The 19,699-nt window shown below is 40.9% G+C and overlaps 2 protein-coding genes across 3 annotated transcripts in view; both read right to left on the reverse strand.

The window, feature by feature from the left end:
* Positions 1–6,083: 6,083 nt before the first annotated feature.
* On the reverse strand, positions 6,084–12,008 carry siva1 (SIVA1 apoptosis inducing factor). 2 transcript variants are annotated; one of them, XM_008103551.3, is made up of 4 exons: positions 11,742–12,005; positions 9,230–9,433; positions 8,781–8,937; positions 6,084–6,313 (listed from the first exon to the last, which is right to left on the reverse strand). In XM_008103551.3, the coding sequence occupies exons 1-4, from the start codon at positions 11,857–11,859 to the stop codon at positions 6,256–6,258; spliced, it is 537 nt and encodes a 178-aa protein (XP_008101758.1). In that variant the 5' UTR covers positions 11,860–12,005; the 3' UTR covers positions 6,084–6,255. The 2 variants fall into 2 exon arrangements, with proteins under 2 accessions (XP_008101758.1, XP_008101806.1); XM_008103599.3 differs by lacking the exon at positions 8,781–8,937 and having other exon boundaries at positions 11,742–12,008.
* Positions 12,009–14,360: 2,352 nt separating this feature from the next.
* The window catches only part of adss1 (adenylosuccinate synthase 1), a 33,431-nt gene continuing 28,092 nt past the window's right edge, over positions 14,361–19,699 (reverse strand). The window contains exon 13 of the mRNA XM_003214292.3: positions 14,361–18,396. Coding sequence (XP_003214340.2) covers positions 18,344–18,396 — 53 coding nt within the window. The 3' untranslated portion in view covers positions 14,361–18,343. The remainder of the gene's footprint in view (positions 18,397–19,699) is intronic.

Consider the following 19,699-nt stretch of genomic DNA (forward strand, 5'->3'; position numbering starts at 1 on the left):
CATGTAATTTGAATCTGTTGCTCCGTGTCTTAGTCTCCAGAGCAGCAGAAAACATGTTTGCCCTTCTCTCAATGTTATATTCTTCCAAATATTAAAATATGGCTATTCGGGCCCTCTCAGCCTTCTCTATCTATCTCATCCAGCAACTGGTAGGAGAGCAGAGTTTGGTGGGATAGCAAAGATTTTATCTAGGTTCCTGTAAAGGTCTTATCTGTCTGCTTGGATGGCTATACAAAGAGGAAACTACAAAATGTCACTGAATCCTGTTTAAAGGTAAAGGTTTCCCCTGACGTTAAGTCCAGTCGTAACCAACTCTGAAGGGTTGGTGCTCATCTCCATTTCTAAGCCAAAGAGCTGGCGTTGTCCGTAGACACCTCCAAGGTCATGTAGCCAGCATGACTGCATGGACCGCCGTTACCTTCCCGCCGGAGCGGTACCTATTGATCTACTCACATTTGCATGTTTTCAAACTGCTAGGTTGGCAGGAGCTGGGGCTAACAGCGGGCACTCATTCCGCTCCCGGGATTTGAACCTGGGACCTTTTGGTCCGCAAGTTCAGCAGCTCAGCGCTTTAACACACTGTGCCACCAGAGACCCCTGAATCCTATTTACGCTCATTTAAATCCTTCTTTAAAAACTCAAAAAGATTTGGACCAAAATATGAGCTTGGGCAATACTGCAAGAGTGTGGCTTCAGTGTTTTGTGCAGAGATCTGCCTTGCAAAAGTATAAGATGGAGTGTAGGCAAAAGAGTGTAGCTTCAAGGAAGAATTCCTTGCCAAGCAGATATTGAGGAGGAGGAGGGGGATGCATTCAGAGAGTCTGGTGGCAACAAAGCTCTCTTGATGGGAGGCTTGTCAGACTTGGTGCGAAAGCCTGGGCAGGTCATACCGTTGAGGTTAAGCGAGTGAGACTAAAAGAAAAAAGGGTTAAGGAGAAAGCCGTTCAAGGAAAACAGTGCTGGAGCATGAGAAAAAGCCTCTCTCAAAAGACAGCCAGTACAAAAGGTTTGCTTATGCAATAAAACCCGTCTTAAAGCAGCAAATCAGAAAGGGGTGGGATTTTCATTCAGAAGGCTGGATATCAAATCCAGCAGTTGCTTTCTATGACAAAATTCTCTCTGCTGGTAAATCACTGCTGAGGATAAGACTGTTTCAGTTCATGTGTCTTAAAAGGCTGTTTTCACTTAATTTGTGCCAAAAAGAAGTGTTTTAATACAGGTTGAGTGAGCCTCCTTTATATGAAAGATTTGGGATCAAAAGTTTATCGGATTTTGGAATTTTATTGTATTAGCATTGGCAATACATAGTAAATAAGGGATTGAGGAATGGGGGTTAGTCACACCTCCAGCACCCACTGAGCCCCCTTTTAAGGAGCCCCAACAATACCAGTGCTAGAAATCATTCAGGAGAAAGGGGTAGGACTCTGTTTACATGAGGCCCTTGTATAAAGCAGCCATTCTAGATGTTTCCCCGACTGTCAGCAACTTTCTGGGTTGAATAGAGATTATGGCCAGTGGGGTTGCTCCATACTCAGTCTTGCAGCAGTGAGTATATACATCTGGGACATCTGCTTTTTACAGGGGCCTTGTGTAAATGGAATCCTCCCAGCAGGTTTCCTTAGGGAAAAACCCAAGTGCTAATGGGTGTATGCCTAGCCCCCTTTCCCCAAAGGCAGAAGTGTGCAGTTCAAAACAAAATGTTTTGGTTTTTAGATAATTTCATATTTTAAGATAAGGGAGTCTTACTCTGTATTTGGTTCTGAGTGTAAACATCTTATTACTTCTGCCAATATTTTCTACCCTGACTTTCCTGATGGGTATTGCACTCTAGGCTTGGAACACCTTTTCACCCTGCACCACACAAGAGTTACTAACTACTAACTACAGCAGTTTATTTACAAAAGGCCTGTACAAAAGGAAAAATGTCATTGCCCAAAAAAGCAGTAGAAAAGGTGCTATGAAATAGCAGTAGTCCAGTTATACAAAAGATCAATAGTCCAAAATAGCAAGGTACATGAAATCCAGGAAATCAAGAACATAGGCATAAATCCATAAGCAGGAACTTTTCCAAGGCAAAAACTTACAGGAATATAGGCAAACACATATTAATGAGCAAGAGAACTGAAACAATATGATTCTATGGTAAAGTTGTCTGCTCTGTAGACCCAAGTAAACGTCCCTTAATTTAAGCTCCGGTCTGACTAAAAAACCATGAGGTCATGCCTTTGAGACCTGGGTCTCAAGGACTTCTCACAGAGTCTTTCTGAACGCCTAATTAATCAATCCTTGACTCCCTCCATGCAAAGGCCTAATCTGATATCAAGGGAAAATGCCCCATCTGCACCTGCAGAAGGCCCTAAAGTTCTCAACCTGTGGGTCTCCAAGTGTTTTGGCCTACAACTCCAAGAAATCCCAGCCAGTTTACCAGCCGTTAATATTTCTAGGAGTTGAAGGCCAAAACATCTGGGGACCCACAGGTTGAGAACCACTGCCCTAAAGGGACTTTTCTCCAGTTGCTAATGAACAGACATTGGAATCCTAAACATTCTGAGGCTCCTCTGCAGCTGCCTGCACTTCTCTCTGATCTGTGGCCTGCAAATCACTTTGATCACACACTGACTCGTCAAAGGAAATCCCATCATCCCAGTCTTCCTCCCAAGGAATCCCCAGCATCTTGCTGCTGAACCCCAACACTGGGCATCTGAAGTAAAAATGATCTTTATATCCATCAACTAACAGCTACATGCTGTTATAAGGGGGTCATGTGTCCTGGTTTACAGGGAAGAGTCTTCTATTTAAAGAAGTATTCCATTCTGAGTGGCGTCTAATAGTATACAGTAAATGTATCCTAATGGAAGTGTAAGGGTTGAAGTACAGAAGCCAAGATGATTAAGCTGTCACACATGGGGACCTTTCAGGAGACAGTGTGCCGCGTTGAAAAGACATAACGCTTGGTGAGAAGCAGTAGGAAGAGAGATAAATCATATTATAGCTGTGTAGATTCAATCAAGGGAGCCAGAGTTCTATGTTTGCAAGACCTGAGCAGAGTAATTGATGACTGGAGCTATTGGAGATCTCTCATTCATAGTTTTCATAAATGAAAGACCCTGGAAGCAAGATGTACGTATTACTCACCCAACAGTGGATGACAAAACCCTGACAACTGGGCACCACAAGGAGATTGCAACCTCCACTTCTCCCTCTTCTGTGTATCACCTCCTTAGGCATTTTGCTAATTATTTATCAACCATCCTCACAACAATCTTTCAATACAGGTTGCTACTTGCTGAAATACAAGGAATTATAAGTCCTTAGTTGCTTGACAGGAAGCTGCATCCCTTACCCACTAACAAGTAATACTTACTGATCTTTCATGTGTGCCATTTCTTACCTCTTGCCTGTCGCAGCTGCTGCTCTGCTATATCTCTCTCCTTTTTTCCTCCCGTTGGTCTGAAGGCAAGGCTCACGCTAGGTTTTTCTCTCTCAAACACAAACTCAGACAGATGCTCCGCAGTCACAGGCCCTGAGCATCTGGCTTTGGGTGGTCAGCTTGTGTGCATCTGTCAGGAGGTTGCACCTGCCTGCAGGCACCACTAATAGAATACTAATCTGGAAACCCTACCATGAATACTAGTATCAAGGGGAGGAAGAAAAGAGAATCAGACACAGTTAATCATTTTTCCCTTTAGGGTCAGACCATCTATAGGAGACTACCTTCATCTTTGAGTTTTAAGAGTCGAACATGTCTGTGCCTCGGGGCATCCTCTGCAAATTGTTACAAACAGAGAAGGCTTTCAAATACTTACCTGATATTTCAAGGAGCTAGGTAGATACTGCATTCACTAAATTTTTCGCACCACAAAGCTGTGAAAGCCATGATCAAAAGCAGCTACATAACAAGGAGAGGGAATAATTTGTTTAAACAGAATGCATCCATACTTTAGAATTATAATGCAGTTTGACACTACCTACCATGGCTCAGATCTATGGAATCCTGAGATTTGTAGTTTGGCAAGGCACCACACTCTTGGCAGAGAAGGTTAAGCCACAACTCCTGTGTTTCCATAGCACTGAACCAGAGCAGTTAAAGTGGCATAAAACTACATTAATTTTACAGTGTAGATACACCCAAAATCAGCCCAGGCATAAGGTTCAAGATTCAACATGCGATTAAAAAGGCGAAGGTTGCAACCTGCTACAGAAACACTAGTACTAATCAGAGAATACCAGAATAGCTGGATCTCTGTGTTATGAAGCAGCCCCATATTATCATTTCATGGTTACTTAACAAGTCTGAAATATAGTTAAGACAGACTCACTTTTTTCTGCCCTGGCAATTCCTGGAGCAATTTTCTGATTGGGATATAAATTAAAAGTTTTCCTGGGACATTCTAATAAGAAAACCAAGCTTCTGCAACTTACAATGCAATGCATGGACAGAGTGAGAATCTCTAAAGCTCTACTACACCCTGTCTTCACACACACACACACACACACACACACACGATTTGTAGACACAGTAATCTGTTTTAGGAAGATGTGGACATTCCAGTGTGACCCTGCAATGCCATCTGCTGGAAAAAATATTGCACAATGGGAGCAGCAGGGGCTTTTCCATTATAAGCTTCCATCATAACAGTGGTTCTCAACCTAGAGTCCCCAGATGTTTTTGGCCTTCAACTCCCAGAAATCCTAACAGCTGGTAAACTGGCTGAGATTTCTGGAAATTGTTGGCCAAAAACATCTTGGGACCCCAGGTTGAGAACCTCTGCAATATAAGTTTTCAAAACTCGCACAGGTACAATTAATAAAGTTTAACACCACTTTAAATGTTATGGTTCCATGCTATGGAACCATGGAAGTTGTAATTTGGTGAGGTTTGAGGACTATTTGGCAGGGGAGGCTGAAACCTCATAAAACTTCAGCTAACCAAAATTCCCATAAAATTGAACCATGGCAGTTAAAAGTGGTATCACGTTGCATGAATTCTGCAATATAGATGCACCTTTAGTTTCTGGAATATGGGACTAAAATAAAATAACTCTGAATTGTCCTCTCTAGGAGCCTTTTTAAAAAGTGCTTGCTTTGTAGCTAATACTTTTTACCAGAGATATCTTTTGCTAGTTTGAGAAAACATACAAGATCCTATTGACTACTGTAGGAGATTGTAGCAGAGGTGTAGTGGCCACAAGAAAAGCAATGAGGGCAGTGAAACTAACCTGCATCAGGAGCTAAAGCAACCTGTCTTGGTTTCAAATTGAGGATTATGCCCAAATAGGTAATATTTGTGACCCAGCTACTGATAGCAGTCCACAACACAGTCTAGATGTAGTTAGGTTTAATCTCTTTGAAGGAGGCCTCTCTACTAATAAATACTCTTAAAATGCAGCATTATTCTCCCAGATACCCTGCAGGCACCAAATCCTGTTTGATCTTGGGAGATAAGTAAGGTCAGTCAATTAGTACTTGGATGGGAGATTACAGACCAAAGCCCCGTGCTGTTGGCTGTATTCAGAGGAAGCAACTGGCAATGCCATCTGAATGTTTCTTGCCTTTAAAAAACCCTACAACATCCATGGGATTTGCTGTAAATCTACAAGTTACTTGAAGTGACATGTATATACACTCCTGAACCACCATCACCACTTTTATCTTTCAAAGCAGGTTGCTACTTCTGTTAATAGGAGTTATCCTATCCAACACATGGAAAAGAAACCATCAGAATACAGTCTTATAAAAGTCTAGTTTGAAAGGAAAGCAATATAACTGACTAAACATATACAAGTCAACCCAGAAGATGATTAAAAGACTGAGACAACCAATTTTCAAATAAAAAATGCAAGAACTTCTAGAAGCTGCAAACCTCATGAAACACACAAATGAATCTAATCCGCATTTAAATTCAAGCTATGTACAGAAGCTTGAAGCTTGCATTTAAATCAAATTTTGACTTTGAGACTATACTTTTCAGGAACAGTATGAACTGCCCCTTAATCAGCATTACCAGATATATTTACTTATAAAATGCATCTTTCAGACAGGATGTAAGATTCATGTTAAACAGGTCACACAAAAAGCAAGCCTTAACAAAATATAAAATGTTTATTTTATTAAGCTATAGTTATAGAAATATACACTATTTCATAAAAACACAATCCAGTAAGTCAGATATGATGAAGGGGGGAGTAATGTCCATATATTTAAAAAATATTTCTTGCAGGCCCTTGAGACATTGTCCTCAATGTTTTGAGCATTTTAGTCCTTGAACATGGAGCACTCGTTGCAAAGTACTTGTTCTCCAACATTATCAGATCTAAAAAAAATGAGGCAGAAATGAATTCATTTTATAGTTAAGTTTGTACATTTTAAGAACAGAACATCATCATTTTTGTGACTACCATACGCACAAGAAAGCATGTTGTATAAACAAATGGAACTGTAAGAAGGAAGAAAAGAAATCTTCCTTGTGGATTATAGAGGCCCAACTTAAGTTGTCTGTCCCTGGAGAATCCATGGCAGTTAATAGCTCTGAGAAACCATATACATTCAGCAGTGAGTTACAGCATGAATGATATTCAGGAGACACAGCCTAATGTTATGTTCATGCAGTTACACAGCAATTATACAATGGAACTCCATTAGTGAATTGTGACACTGCAATCAAATGTGCAGACACAACTGTATGCACAATGCACAATAAAATGTATATATTTTGTTGGGTGCAGATAGATGAAACCATGATGGGAACTGGTTTCATGAGTCTGGGGGTCAGACTATAATACTCCTCCCTCCCACAGTGCCCCAAATGCCTTCTATACACCCCCCCCCCCCCCCCAATATTTGCAGTAGGTCTTGTTCACTGTCAAGGAACAGAAACTTAAGTGTTACCACTAGCATCACACTGGATGTAGGCCCAAGCTCTAATAGTGAAAAGAGGGAAAGCCTCTGCATCTTCAACTCTCTTGTTAAATAAGCCAAGCAATCAAAGATTTTCTTCACACAGAAAAATTACAAAGCCTACAATAAAACTTAACGTTTAAAGTTGTAAAGCAAACAGCCATTCCCATCGGTGAGCACAATGATACTATGCTAAGCTAGACATACTATCTATAAATATAAAAATGTAATGTGACGTTTTACTATGGAGTAAACAACAAAACCACTGAACTAAATCACACCAAATTTGGCCACAAAAGACATAGTCATCCGATCTATGTCTTTCAATAAAAAAACAACCTAGAAAAATAGTCCAAATTACAGAGGATGAGAAAGAGCCTTTATCCCCCTAACTGCCAGTCGAAAGGTAGGCCCTGCTGCCTTTAGGCCCCCTGCTGCCTTTAGGCCCCACCCCCTTCATGTCCTAGCAACTCCCTCAGCCAAAATGGCAACTGCCTATAAAATACAGATTATCTGATTTGAACTGGATTATATAGCCGTGTAGACTCAAGGCCCTTCCACACAGCTATATAACCCAGAATGCCAAGGCACATAATCCACAGTATCTGCTTTGAACTGGATTCTCTTGAGTCCACACTGCCATATAATCCACTATAGTGTGGATTTTATACAGCTGTGTAGAAGGGGTCTCATATAATCCAGTTCTAAGCAGATAATGTAAGATTATAAATATGCAATAATTACTGTGGTATAATGATACAGAACAATATAATCTCTAAAATCAGGACAGTAAATAAAGAGCAACACTCTGAAAACAGGGAAATTCCAGACGGGAAGCAACCAGGGCCAGCTAACACCTCCCAACAAAGAATTCCCCCAAGCAGGAAGCAGCCAGGCTTTGAAGCTGCAAGGCCATTAAATGCTAATCAAGGTGGCTAATTGCAGTATTCATACCTGCCACACCAAAACTATTAATTGCTATTCAACCTGGCCAACCAAGATTTCCCCTAGGTAGAAAACCCCCAGACTTTGAAGCCATGAGGCTACTCCGTGCCATTCAGCCTGGCCTAGCAAGGATGCCCTTTGTAGAAAGCAGCCAGGCTTTTAAACTGCAAGACTATTCAATGCAATTCAAGCTGGCCAAACAATGATTCCCCTACAAAGGAAGTACAGGCTTCAAAGGGGCTCTTTGATTGAGAGTGCTACTCCAGCTCACCAAACGATTCCCTTAGGTATAACACAGCCAGGTATTGAAGCTGCAAGGCTATTCAGTGCAATTCGACCAGACCAACAAAGGATTGACCTTGGTAGAAGGCAGCCAGGCTTTGAAGCAGTGAGACTATTTGTTGCAATTCTAGCAGCCCAAAAAACCATTCCCCTAGAACACAAGTTCCCAGGCTTCCTGGCAGCAACCCTATTCCATTGTATTCCAGCTCACCAAACAAGGATTCCCATAAGAAAACGGCCAGGCTTTGAGGCTGCAAGGCTATTCACTGCTATTTGACCTGGCTAACAAATGATTCCCATAAGCCACAGCAACGTGTGGCCAGGCACAGCTAGTGTCTTTCTAAAACTGTTCAATATGAATTGGTCTCAAGCTGCAAATTCAGAGTTACTATCTCTGACAAAACATCATTTTAATATTTAAGGAAACTTCTAAATACCATTTTGTTCAAACAGTGGCATTTGCTATCTGGTCAGACAGTATCGTTTTGGTTTCAATAGTTTTATTTGGTGCTTCACAGTGACATTGTATACACTGCTTTGAACCAGAAATTAAGTTCTTACCACATAAGAATTCCTAATGAAAATGTCACAAATAGCAACTGCTAAAAATTTTCCGATGTTCAATAAAATTAAAGAAAACTAAAGTAAACACTTACTCTATGACTGAACAAAGGAAGCAAGCAACAGCATTACAAGAGCTGCAAAGTTTGCTGCAATCTTGGCATATGTACCGATGGCATTGGGCACAAGCTCTGTTGGTGTCCACTGTTCTCACACACGAGGAACAGGCCTTAGACCCTCCTATCGGCAGGGCTGTGCACAAACACAGAGATTCAGTGTCAGAACAGATATCAGCAAGGAGGGTTGTTCTAGAAAAGCACTTCATTTAGAAAGCAAATTGCAGTACTCAAGTTATCTACATAAGCAGCTGTCTACCAGACCATGTGAATCAAAATGCTGCAATGATAAACATTGGTCAGAATTCTGGCAAGAACATTCACATGCGTCAATGTCCTTCACCCATGCAGATGTGCTTCTGAGGACACTGCGGGAGCTGGAATTCCCTTTCAGGAAACTGCTGAACAGCTGGCATAACTCAAGTCACCTGGTTCTCTTGCACTAGGCTGCCGAAGTTTCCCATCCAGTCCAATTAACATTTGTCCGTTGCATTTGTGCTGAGAACAAGCTTCTGGCTTGTCTGTAAGTGGTTCTGGTAACTCTGCTTTTACACATGCGCCTGCTGTGCTCCCAATGCATGGATTCTCCATATATGTTTGGGCACCTCGGAAGAGAAGCTGTTTTGTTTTTTCTGCAGAACAAGGAAAGAAAAGTATAGGTTTGAATGTCATTGATGGTGGTCTGAATTAACATCCAGTCCATAGAGCAGGTATGGGCAAAACACTCTCCAGGTGTTTTGGACTTCAATCCCACATTCCTAACAGTTAATAGGCTGTTAGGAATTGTGGGAGTTGAAGTCCAAAACACCTGGAGGGCTGAAGTTTGCCCATGCCTGCCATAGAGTAACAGCAATGAATTTAGCATTTTCTTAGAAGCACGCCTGCACAAAGTTACAACAATCCTGTAGCCAGTAAGAACGTTTCAGAATTCTACTTGGAATACTGTGTCCACTTCTGGGCATCACAGTTCAAAAAGGACATACTGACCAGCTGGAGAAGAATGACCCAAATGATCAAATATATTGACCAGCTGGAGAAGGACGACCCAAATGATCTGGAAGCAAAGCCCTGTGAGGAGTGTCTTAAAGAGCTGGGCATATTCAGCTTGGAGAAGCAAAAATTAAGAGGCGCCATGAGAGCCATGTTTAAATATTGAAAAGATTACATGTTGAGTAGAGTGCAGGCCTGTTTTCTGCTGCTTTGGAGATTAGGGCATGGAGTGATGGAGGCAAACTACAGGAAAAGATATTCCACCTAAACCTGAGGAAGAAGTTCCTGATGGTAATAGCTATTCAGCAGTGAAATATGCTTCCTTTGTCAGAATGTGGAGTCTCCTTCTCTGAAGGTTTTTTAGGCAGAGGTCAGATGGAGATCTATCAGGAATGCTTTGATTGTGTACGGATGCATGGCAGGGTGTTGGACTGGATGGTGTCTTCTGAGGGCCCTTCCACACAGCCATATAATCCAGAATATCGAATCAGATAATCCACAATATCCATATAATCCAATGTGGATTTTATACAGCTGTATGGAAGGGGCCCTAGTCTTATGATTCTGAGAAAATGGGTGGCATCTTACTCTCTGTGTGTATATACTGCACACACCTTGCACTAGCCCTTTGATTTCACAGAATCGTAGATTTGACAGAGACCACATGGGCCATCTAGTCCAACTTCCTGCCAAGCAGGAAAAGCACAAAGTATCCCTGACAAATGGCCACTTTCACACACATATAGTAAAGATAAAGGTTTTCCCCTGACATTAAGTTCAGTCATGTCTGACTCTGGGGACAGGTGCTCATCTCCATTTCTAAGCCAAAGAGCCGGTGTTGTCCGTAGACACCTCCAAGTCATGTGGCCAGTATGACTACATGGACTGCCGTTACCTTCCCGCCGGAGCAGTACCTATTGATCTACTCACATTTGCATGTTGTCGAACTGCTAAATTGGCAGAAGCTGGGGCTAACAGCGGCAACTCACCATGCTCCCCGGATTCGAACTGCCGACCTTTCGGCCAGCAAGTTCAGCAACTCAGCTGTTTAACCAGCTGCGCCATTGGGGACTCATACACACATATCCATGAACTACACAGGGATTATTTTTTATTATTTATGGCTCCCAAACATACATGAACACATATACAGTTCATATACATATACATGAACTGTAATTATATACATGTTTTTAAGGTTTTTATAATGTGTTTTAACTATGTTATTAATGGATCTACCTCTTCCCATTTTGAAATATTCTGCACTTTGGCCCAGATCCGTGTATTAGTCTCCTGTTTTTAACATTTTATGCTGTATGTTGATTTTTATGACTGTTTTATTGATGCTGATGTTTTATTGTTGGGATATTTGTTTTATTGTCTTGTTGCTGTTATTATATTGTTGTGTCGGGCAAGGCCCCATGTAAGCCGCCTCGAGTCCCTTCGGGGAGATGGGGCGGAGTATAAAAATAAAGTTATTATATTATTATTATTGTTTTGCTTTTATGATTGCATTTTTGGGCATTAAATGTTGCCAATTTTTGTAAGCAGCCCTGAGTCCCCTTGGGTGAGAAGGGTGGGGTATAAATGTTGTTAATAAATCAATAAATATGTCTTCATGTATGTTTGGGAACAATAAATAGCAAATAATCTTTATTTAATATCCCAAACAAATCCACCAATCTGTGGCCAATGGAATGCTGGGAGTTGAAGTCCCAAACACTCGTGCCTTCAGCAACCTCAGAGGCCTCCCCACGATGTTGCCATGGCAATTAAACTGGAATAAAAACGACACAATTGTGTAAGGTACGAGGGACCACCCCTCCTAACTAAACCCACTTGGAAGAGCTCTATCTCACAAAATATTGGAGAGAAAACCCTCAAGTCTCGCGAGACTCGACCAAAGTTTCGTGCACCCGTGAAGCCCCTCAGGAGCGTTGCTGCCCTCACCAAAGATGGCTCGCCGGTACTGCTCGCCCAGGACGCCTTGGCTCAACTCCTTCAGCCTCACGCGGGTCTTCAGCTGCGCCGGGGCCGGGTCTCCGAACGGGCAAGAGCGCTTCGGCATCACTTCGCACGCCCCTCCCTCGCACAGTCACTCACGCACTCCAAAGTTACCCGGATGTGGACTCTGGCCTTTCTCTCGCTGCTCCCGAAGCAACCAAACTCATCGCCTGTCTCCCGCCCGTTTTCTAACCCACTTGGTATGACGTCACTTAGACACCCGCCAATCGCGTAAGGGAGTAATTAAGAAAAAAAAGGGCGGATCGGAACGTTGGAGCCATTTTCGTTCGCACTTGTGGGCGGGGACAATACCAAGCGGCGAAGCCGATTGGAGGGGTGATTGTTAAAGTGACAGGACGTTTTCTTTCTCGGAGGGGAGACCTCCTGTGGGCGGGGACAACACCTAGAGGCGAAGCTGATTGGCGGACGCGTTAAAGTGATAGACACACTTCATTTGTTAGGAATGTTTTGCTCAGCAGGAAATCCTCGATTTGGGCAACAGCTTGGTTTGTTAAGTCTACTTATACATACAGTAGAGTCTCACTTATTCAATACTCGCTTATCCAACATTCTGGATTATCCAACGCATTTTTGTAGTCAATGTTTTTAATACATCGTGATATTTTGGTGCTAAATTAGTAAATACAGTAATTACTACATAGCATTACTGCGTATTGAACAACCTTTTCTGTCAAATTTGTTGTATAACATGATGTTCTGGTGCTTAATTTGTAAAATCATAACCTAATTTGATGTTTAATAGGCTTTTCCTTAATGCCTCCTTATTATCCAACATATTCGCTTATCCAACATTCTGCCGGCCCGTTTATGTTGGATAAGTGAGACTCTACTGTAATTCACAAAATGTGCAAGTTTTGTAATTCTCCAGAACTCTTCATCAACATAAGCCAGAAGTTTTGGGGTGCGTCACTGTCAGATTAATGTGATTTAACACTTTAACTGCAATGGCTCAGCGGTAGGTAATCATGGGAGTTGTAGTTTGGTGAGGCCTCAGCACTCTTTGGCAGAGAAGGCTAAAGACCTTGTAAAGCTACGGCTCCCAGGACTCTATAGCATTGAGCCATGGCAGTTAAAGTGGGATCAAACTGTGTTGATTCAACAGTGTAGATCAGTCATAGGCTTAAGCGGCTGAGGGGGAAAAGGAAGGGGCCTGAGGCTGTTAAGAATTGTGGGAGTTGAAGTCCAAAACACCTGGAGGGACCAAGTTTGCCCATGCCTAGTGTAGATACAGCATTTGACAAATATTTGAAATTACTGGAATGATTAGGCATCACAAGAGACAAAGGCACTTAAGGTATTTCCTGTTGAAATATAACTGCCAATAAGACAATATTGTTTAGGAAATATGTTTGAAATTGAGCAGCGTAAGTCACTTTTGTCACTGCTTTAAAAATCTAGAGCAGACATCCAAGGCAGGCAAACACTGTCAGCAAGACCTTCTGATGGAAATGCTGGAGATGCAGATTTACAACACTTCTTCCTTAATTGGTTCCCAATCTTAGCAACATCTGCTGCTTTGTGGGTTTTCTTCCATCTTGTGGGCTAAACATTTACAACAGCAGCAACAAACCATTTTGTCTGCAGCCATGTTTCTGATGTGCTGTCAGGACTCCTGATCCATTGACGCATTTGCCATTTATAGTCTCTGTGATTTTTGGAAGCAGTTTTCAACCTGTTCTCAACAAAGCTATGAGTTAAGCAGTGGATCTTAGCTTTTAGGGACTCTTGAAATATTATTTATTCCATTTTTTGTTTTACTGTCCAACTTGATTCATGTTCTCATAAAATGTGTTGAACCCAATACTGTCTTTCAAAAAGAAATGGACTTTGGCAGAAATTCTGAAACGCAGTCCAAGGATATGAGTATGGATCAATTTCCTATGTACACTGTGGCAATGGAGCAGCAAGTCTAAAGAGTTGCAGCCAGGTTGCTCACTGGGGCTGGCTGCTAGTCTGTTTACGGGCACAATTCAAAGTGCTGGTTATGACCTTTAAAAGCCCTAGACCAGTGGTTCTCAACCTGTGGGTCCCTAGATGTTTTGGCCTTCAACTCCCAGAAATCCTAATGGCTGGTAAAATGGATGGGATTTATGGGAATTATAGGCCAAAACACCTGAGGAGCCACAAGTTGAGAACCACTGCCCCAGACAGTTCAGGTCCAGGCAACCACATCCACTTGTACAAACTTGCCTGGGCCCTGAGATCTTCAGGAGAGGCCCTTCTCTCGGTCCTACCTTCATCTCAAACACAATAGGTGAGAACGAGAGAGCGGGCCTTCCTTCTCGGTGGCTGCCCTTAGACTCTGGAACTCCCTTCCCAGAGAAGCCAGAATGGCTCCTTTCATGCTGTCCTTCCAGCAACAGTTAAAACCTTTTTATTCAGGCCGGCTTTTAAATAAGGTTTTTAATATCGTCAGGGGCTGCTGTGATTTTATTGTGAGCTGCTTTAGTCTCCGTATGAAGAGAAAAAGCGGGATAGAAATAAACATCATAATAAATAAAAATACATCACATAAATACACAAAGAAGAACTCAAGGGACCAAATTTTATACTCCCTGTCTTGTAAGGCTTTATTAAGCAAAGAAAACTAATGTACAATAAGAGGATACAGCTTCATTTACAGTATACAAAAATAATCAAGAACACACTTTTGGTGGATTTAGTGACCTGTGTACTCCCAGCTGTATCAGTGTGAGAGCAATGTAAATGTTAGACACAAAACATGACTTTTCAAACTGAACTCTTTTCATGATTTATTACTTGTTCAGTTTCTGGCCATGCTGTTCCCCACATTAATTCAACTGTCATTTGAATTTCAGATTATCAATATTGCCTTTAACCTGTGTGTAGAGCAAAGTGATACTAAATGGTTATAACCAAATTCCAACTGAAGATTCAATACATTAATTAACAAGTAACATTCCAGAGAGCAACATGCAGTGTTCACATCAAACACATCTTATTCAAGTCTGTATCACTGAGTGGGTTGCAATATAAATTCTCTAATTATGAATCTCAGTGCTTTTACTTTGTGAGAATAGAGATTTCTATAAGAATAAAGCCAACAATTCAATAAAAATACTGTATAAATATCATCTAACAGAATAGGTTACAGAAATGTTCAACTGTTATTTAGTGCCAGCTAAAAGTCCTGATGTCACTGGATATGCTCCAACAGAAAGCCCTCATTTTCTGTAACAAAATGAGTGGGAAGTATTCTTGATCATCACCCTATTCATTTTACTGGTGCTATAACTGGAACATTTCCCAGTAAATTGCAATACTGCTGGTTAAGATGCTCAACAGCCGTTGCTTTGAACAGAATGTATGCAGTTTACATTGACTGAGTAGTAGTTGTAAAAGGGCTTTGAATAAAATGGCCATGAGGCAGGGGTGGATATGTATTTGGGCAAAAACACAACAAAAAACCCCTCCACCTTTCACAAGACATACATGACATTTCAAATAAAGCTAGGTTTGTTTACAAAGCACAGAATGGAAGTCAGAACTTCTTAATGTCCTGAATGCATTCTTAGTATATTGAGGATAAAGGCCACATTGGTGAATTTTGCTCAAGTGCTAATGTGCTGAGGCACAGATGGCCAAAGAGAGGGATTCCCAAGTCATTTCCAGCAGGACTGGAGCCCACCAGAAACACAAATATATTGGCAGTGGTCGTGGTAAGAAGTGATCTATAGAACATTAAAAATCTCCAGTGTAATAAAAGACTGTGATCTCAACAGGATTGTCCGAAAAACCTCCTTGCTGCCTTCCTGAGAGCTCTTATAGAATTATGTGGCACTTTGAATACATTTCAAATATTGCAAGTTTGGTCTATAGCCTACTCTAGTTGTACAGTGTATCTGAGACACTATTAGATTCATGTTACTGTTGGCAACTCTGAGGCATTGGTCAAAGAAAAGAATAGATGGGTGTCTGCTTAACTTACAGGACTTTTTAGTCCTCAATGAAGCATAAGGGAATACATACTTTTGAAAGCAAAATGCTTTCAGGAGTGCTTTGATTGCATATTTCTGCATAGCAAGGGGTTGGATTGGATGGCCCCTGTGATCTCTTTTTATCTTTTAACTCTATGATTTTAAAACATCTGAAATATTTGTTGTCTGTACAAAAAAAAAACCCTGCCTTGCATAAAATTAACACCCCTGCCTTTATCCATATACATGGAAATTTTAGGTATACAAAACTTGCTTCTCAGCATTTTAGGCAGTGAAGTTTTGTGTATAAGCTGCCATGACACTATGAAAACAGTAGTTCATATACTCCTCAAAGAGGTGCGTGTCTGTGAAGCTTATTGCTGTTTTCCAAACACTAAATTGTTACAAATAAGACTGCCATTGTTCACATACAGTGTGAAAATATTGGCAGTATGCACAGTTTATTGGCATTATGCTGATCACTTTAACTCTACATGGGAAATGGGGGGAAGGGATGAGAGTCTTAATTATACAGTATCGATCAAGTGGGGGGGGGGGGGGGAGGGAGATTTCATCTGTGCCAAAAGTCAAATGCTGAAAATCACTATAAAATTCTAAAGACCATTCCTGATAATCAGCATTTTTTTTCAAGATAGTGCATAAAAGAACTGCACAATGACTTTAATCATTTTCTTCCTGGCACAAGAAGGGTCTTACATAAAGTTCTGCATTGTAAGAATTAAGTTGGGCACTACAATACAGTACCTGGCAGGTACATGAGGAGTACAAGGAAGAATGTCACATTGTTTGTACTTCTTAACTCATGTGCCAGTCCAGTTCATGTCCAGAATGGTGCATGACCAGAGATTACTCTAAAACCAATGGTAATTGTGGTCCTATTACCAACTGGCGGAGGATGCATTGGTGACAGACAGTACTAAAACAATGGTACTTTTCTCTTTTGACAGTTCTGTTTCCTGGAATGTTTGCCTACTTCTACTTTGATACTATCTTTAGTATATAAGTAGTGGCAAACTGCCCACATGCACCTTTGATTTCAACTTTGTGTTTCAGTGCTCCATGACAGTCTCATGCTCCTAGCTCCATTGTTGGCATTTCAAACAGGAAAATTAAGGCTAGAAACAACAGTTATATGTTGTTGTACTCTTTTCATCACAAAGATAACAACCTCAAGAATTACTATTATCTTGTGGTGTTATCTTCTCAGTGATGGGATTGTGTTTGTGGGTATTATGCAATGTATTTTAAAAACAACACTTTTCAAAGTGGTTTGGTGATAGTGCTTCAACAGCTGGCTGCCAGTATACACTTTTCAAGAAACTACTATGGGCATAACTATGTTATGGGCATATGACAATAAACTGCTAATCCTCACATTGGACAACATGAGAAACACTGCTTTAAAGCCTTGCTAGAGTATAGCAGCACTCTAAAATGACAGATAACTGCATTAGTTTATAGGGAGTAGAACTCTATATTTTTTATTCTTAGAAGGCTGATGGAGCAACCATAGCATTTCTTCTTATAGTCTACTCAAAGGCTAAGTGGAACAGTGATAAAGTAACAACTGCAAAAGAAAAATGTCTCTCTGGAAGATTAAAAATCTAAAGATCTATAAAGATTGCAACCAAGGATGCAGTGAAGCTACATAAAGGGTCTACTCTATACAGCAATGTATTGCAAGATGCTGTACCATCTACATTCCTTTAGGAACATTTTCTGCATCTGCTGTGTCTTTCTCCTTTTAATCTATTGCCTATTGTATAATGGAGTAAAAATGCCACTTAAGCTGCCTAGTGGGAAACAAAAGAAGGGAAACTGTTTATCCCCAACTCAGACAGCCATCTGCAGTTTGACCGCTGCCAACAAATGATTTCAACTTGTTCCTCTTCCATTTTTGGATCTGAAAATCTTTTATTTAAAATGTGCAGGCTTCAAAGCCACAGCCATATTTTTATAGAAATGCAATGCCCACAGCCAGTCTTAAATTTAAATACATGTTCTAGAGGTTGATGTGTTGGACTAGGACTCTGGGAGCCTGTAGTTCAAATCTCTACTCAGTCATAAAAAACCAGTGGGTGACCCTGGGAAACACACACTTTCTCAACCTCAGAGGAAGGCAAATGGCAAACCTTTTCTGAACAAATATTGCTAAGAAAACCCCATGATAGAGTTGCTTTAGAGTCTAAATAATCTGGAAAAGACTTGAAGGTACACAAATATGTCATGTCACCTCTTCTTTTGCTTCCCAATACAGGAATAGGAATATGCCATTATGAGTCTCTGCAATCTGGCATACATTTTAAATTTTTAGAAAAGTTTGGAAAAAATACTTTTCACTTTTCAAATATGAACTTAAGATTCCCTTACTCCAAATCTCACTCTGATTGTTCTTATTCTGTGTTCTTGATAATTTTTATACTTGAAAACAACAATAGAACAAGATACGCCTAATCATATTCTAGGAAGAACATTTTGATTTCAACAGAATCTTCATCTTAGCTGGGCAAAAGAAAGGAACAGATGGACACTCGACTGTGTTTCTTGGCACCAAAGTTCTTTCTGTGGTTAAAAAAGTTGAATCATCGATTCCCTTGATTTTCCAACTCCAACCCATTTAACTAAAGAGGAGAGAAATAAATAATTATTGGCACAATAACTGGATACTAAACTACAAAATATAATCCTTTTTAATCTAGTACCCTAATAAACACTCCAAAACTACATTCTTCAAAAGTAAGTAAATTTATGATAAGTAAAGGTAAAGATTTTCCCCTGACATTTAAGTCTAGTTGTGTCTGACTCTGGGGGGTGGTGCTCATCTCCATTTCTAAGCCAAAGAGCCAGCGTTGTCTGTAGATGCCTCCAAGGTCATGTAGCTGGCATGACTGTGTGGAATGTCGTTACCTTCCTGCCAGAGCGGTCCCTATTGATCTACTCACATTTGCATGTTTTAGAATTGTTAGGTTGGCAGAAGCTGGGGCTAACAACGGGAGTTCATCCCGCTCCCTGGATTTGAACCGCCGACCTTTTGGTCAGCAAGTTCAGCAGCTCAATGGTTTAATCCGCTGCGTGAACATTGAAAATGGGTAACAAAATTTAATGTAGTTCATACACTTGTAAAATAACGCAACCAATGTATTCCTATATTTCAACTTCCATGCAAAACGTTAAGAAAACAATCCTAAAATATACCACAAATACAGACTAACAGTAAGCTACAGATAGAGTTTGCAACACCAATCTTAACTACAGTGAAACTAGGTAACAGTATTATCTAGCCCAGCAAGTTCCACAACACTTAGACATGGCAAATTTAATCTTCAGCAAAACCCTTAGTCCACATTCTCCCCTCTGTACTACTTGCACTTCAACAATTTCTACTACCAACATGTCAAACATACACAGCTCTCTTTCTTACTATCATTGAATACCTGCAAGATGTATAATTCATATCAAAACCAGACCTCCTGCTCCACAGCTCACATACCTTGTAGCTGTTCATCATACACTACAGCTACTGCTCTGTATGTCTAATTTTTCTAGCTAGGGTTAAATCAGCTAGCCAGTAAAAGCATCAAATGGTTATTACTCATTCTATCCTCATAAAATTAAAGGAAGATTTGAGTATTTGAAGGCTAAAACCCTAATCTTCAATGCGTATGGAAAATTGGCCTAAATAGAGTCACATCCTTGTACTGTAAAGAAGCGACATGATCTCCATTGCCTTGGAGCACAGTCTAAAGCAGTGGTTCTCAACCTGTGGGTCCCCAGATGTTTTGGCCTACAACTCCCAGAAATCCCAGCCAGTTTACCAGCTGTTAGGATTTCTGGGAGTTGAAGGCCAAAACATCTGGGGACCCACAGGTTGAGAACCACTGGTCTAAAGTATGGATAGTATTTGGGTGTGGAGCAGCAGATAGA

The sequence above is a fragment of the Anolis carolinensis genome, chromosome 1 (assembly GCF_035594765.1).
Source record: "Anolis carolinensis isolate JA03-04 chromosome 1, rAnoCar3.1.pri, whole genome shotgun sequence".
NCBI lineage: Eukaryota > Metazoa > Chordata > Lepidosauria > Squamata > Dactyloidae > Anolis > Anolis carolinensis.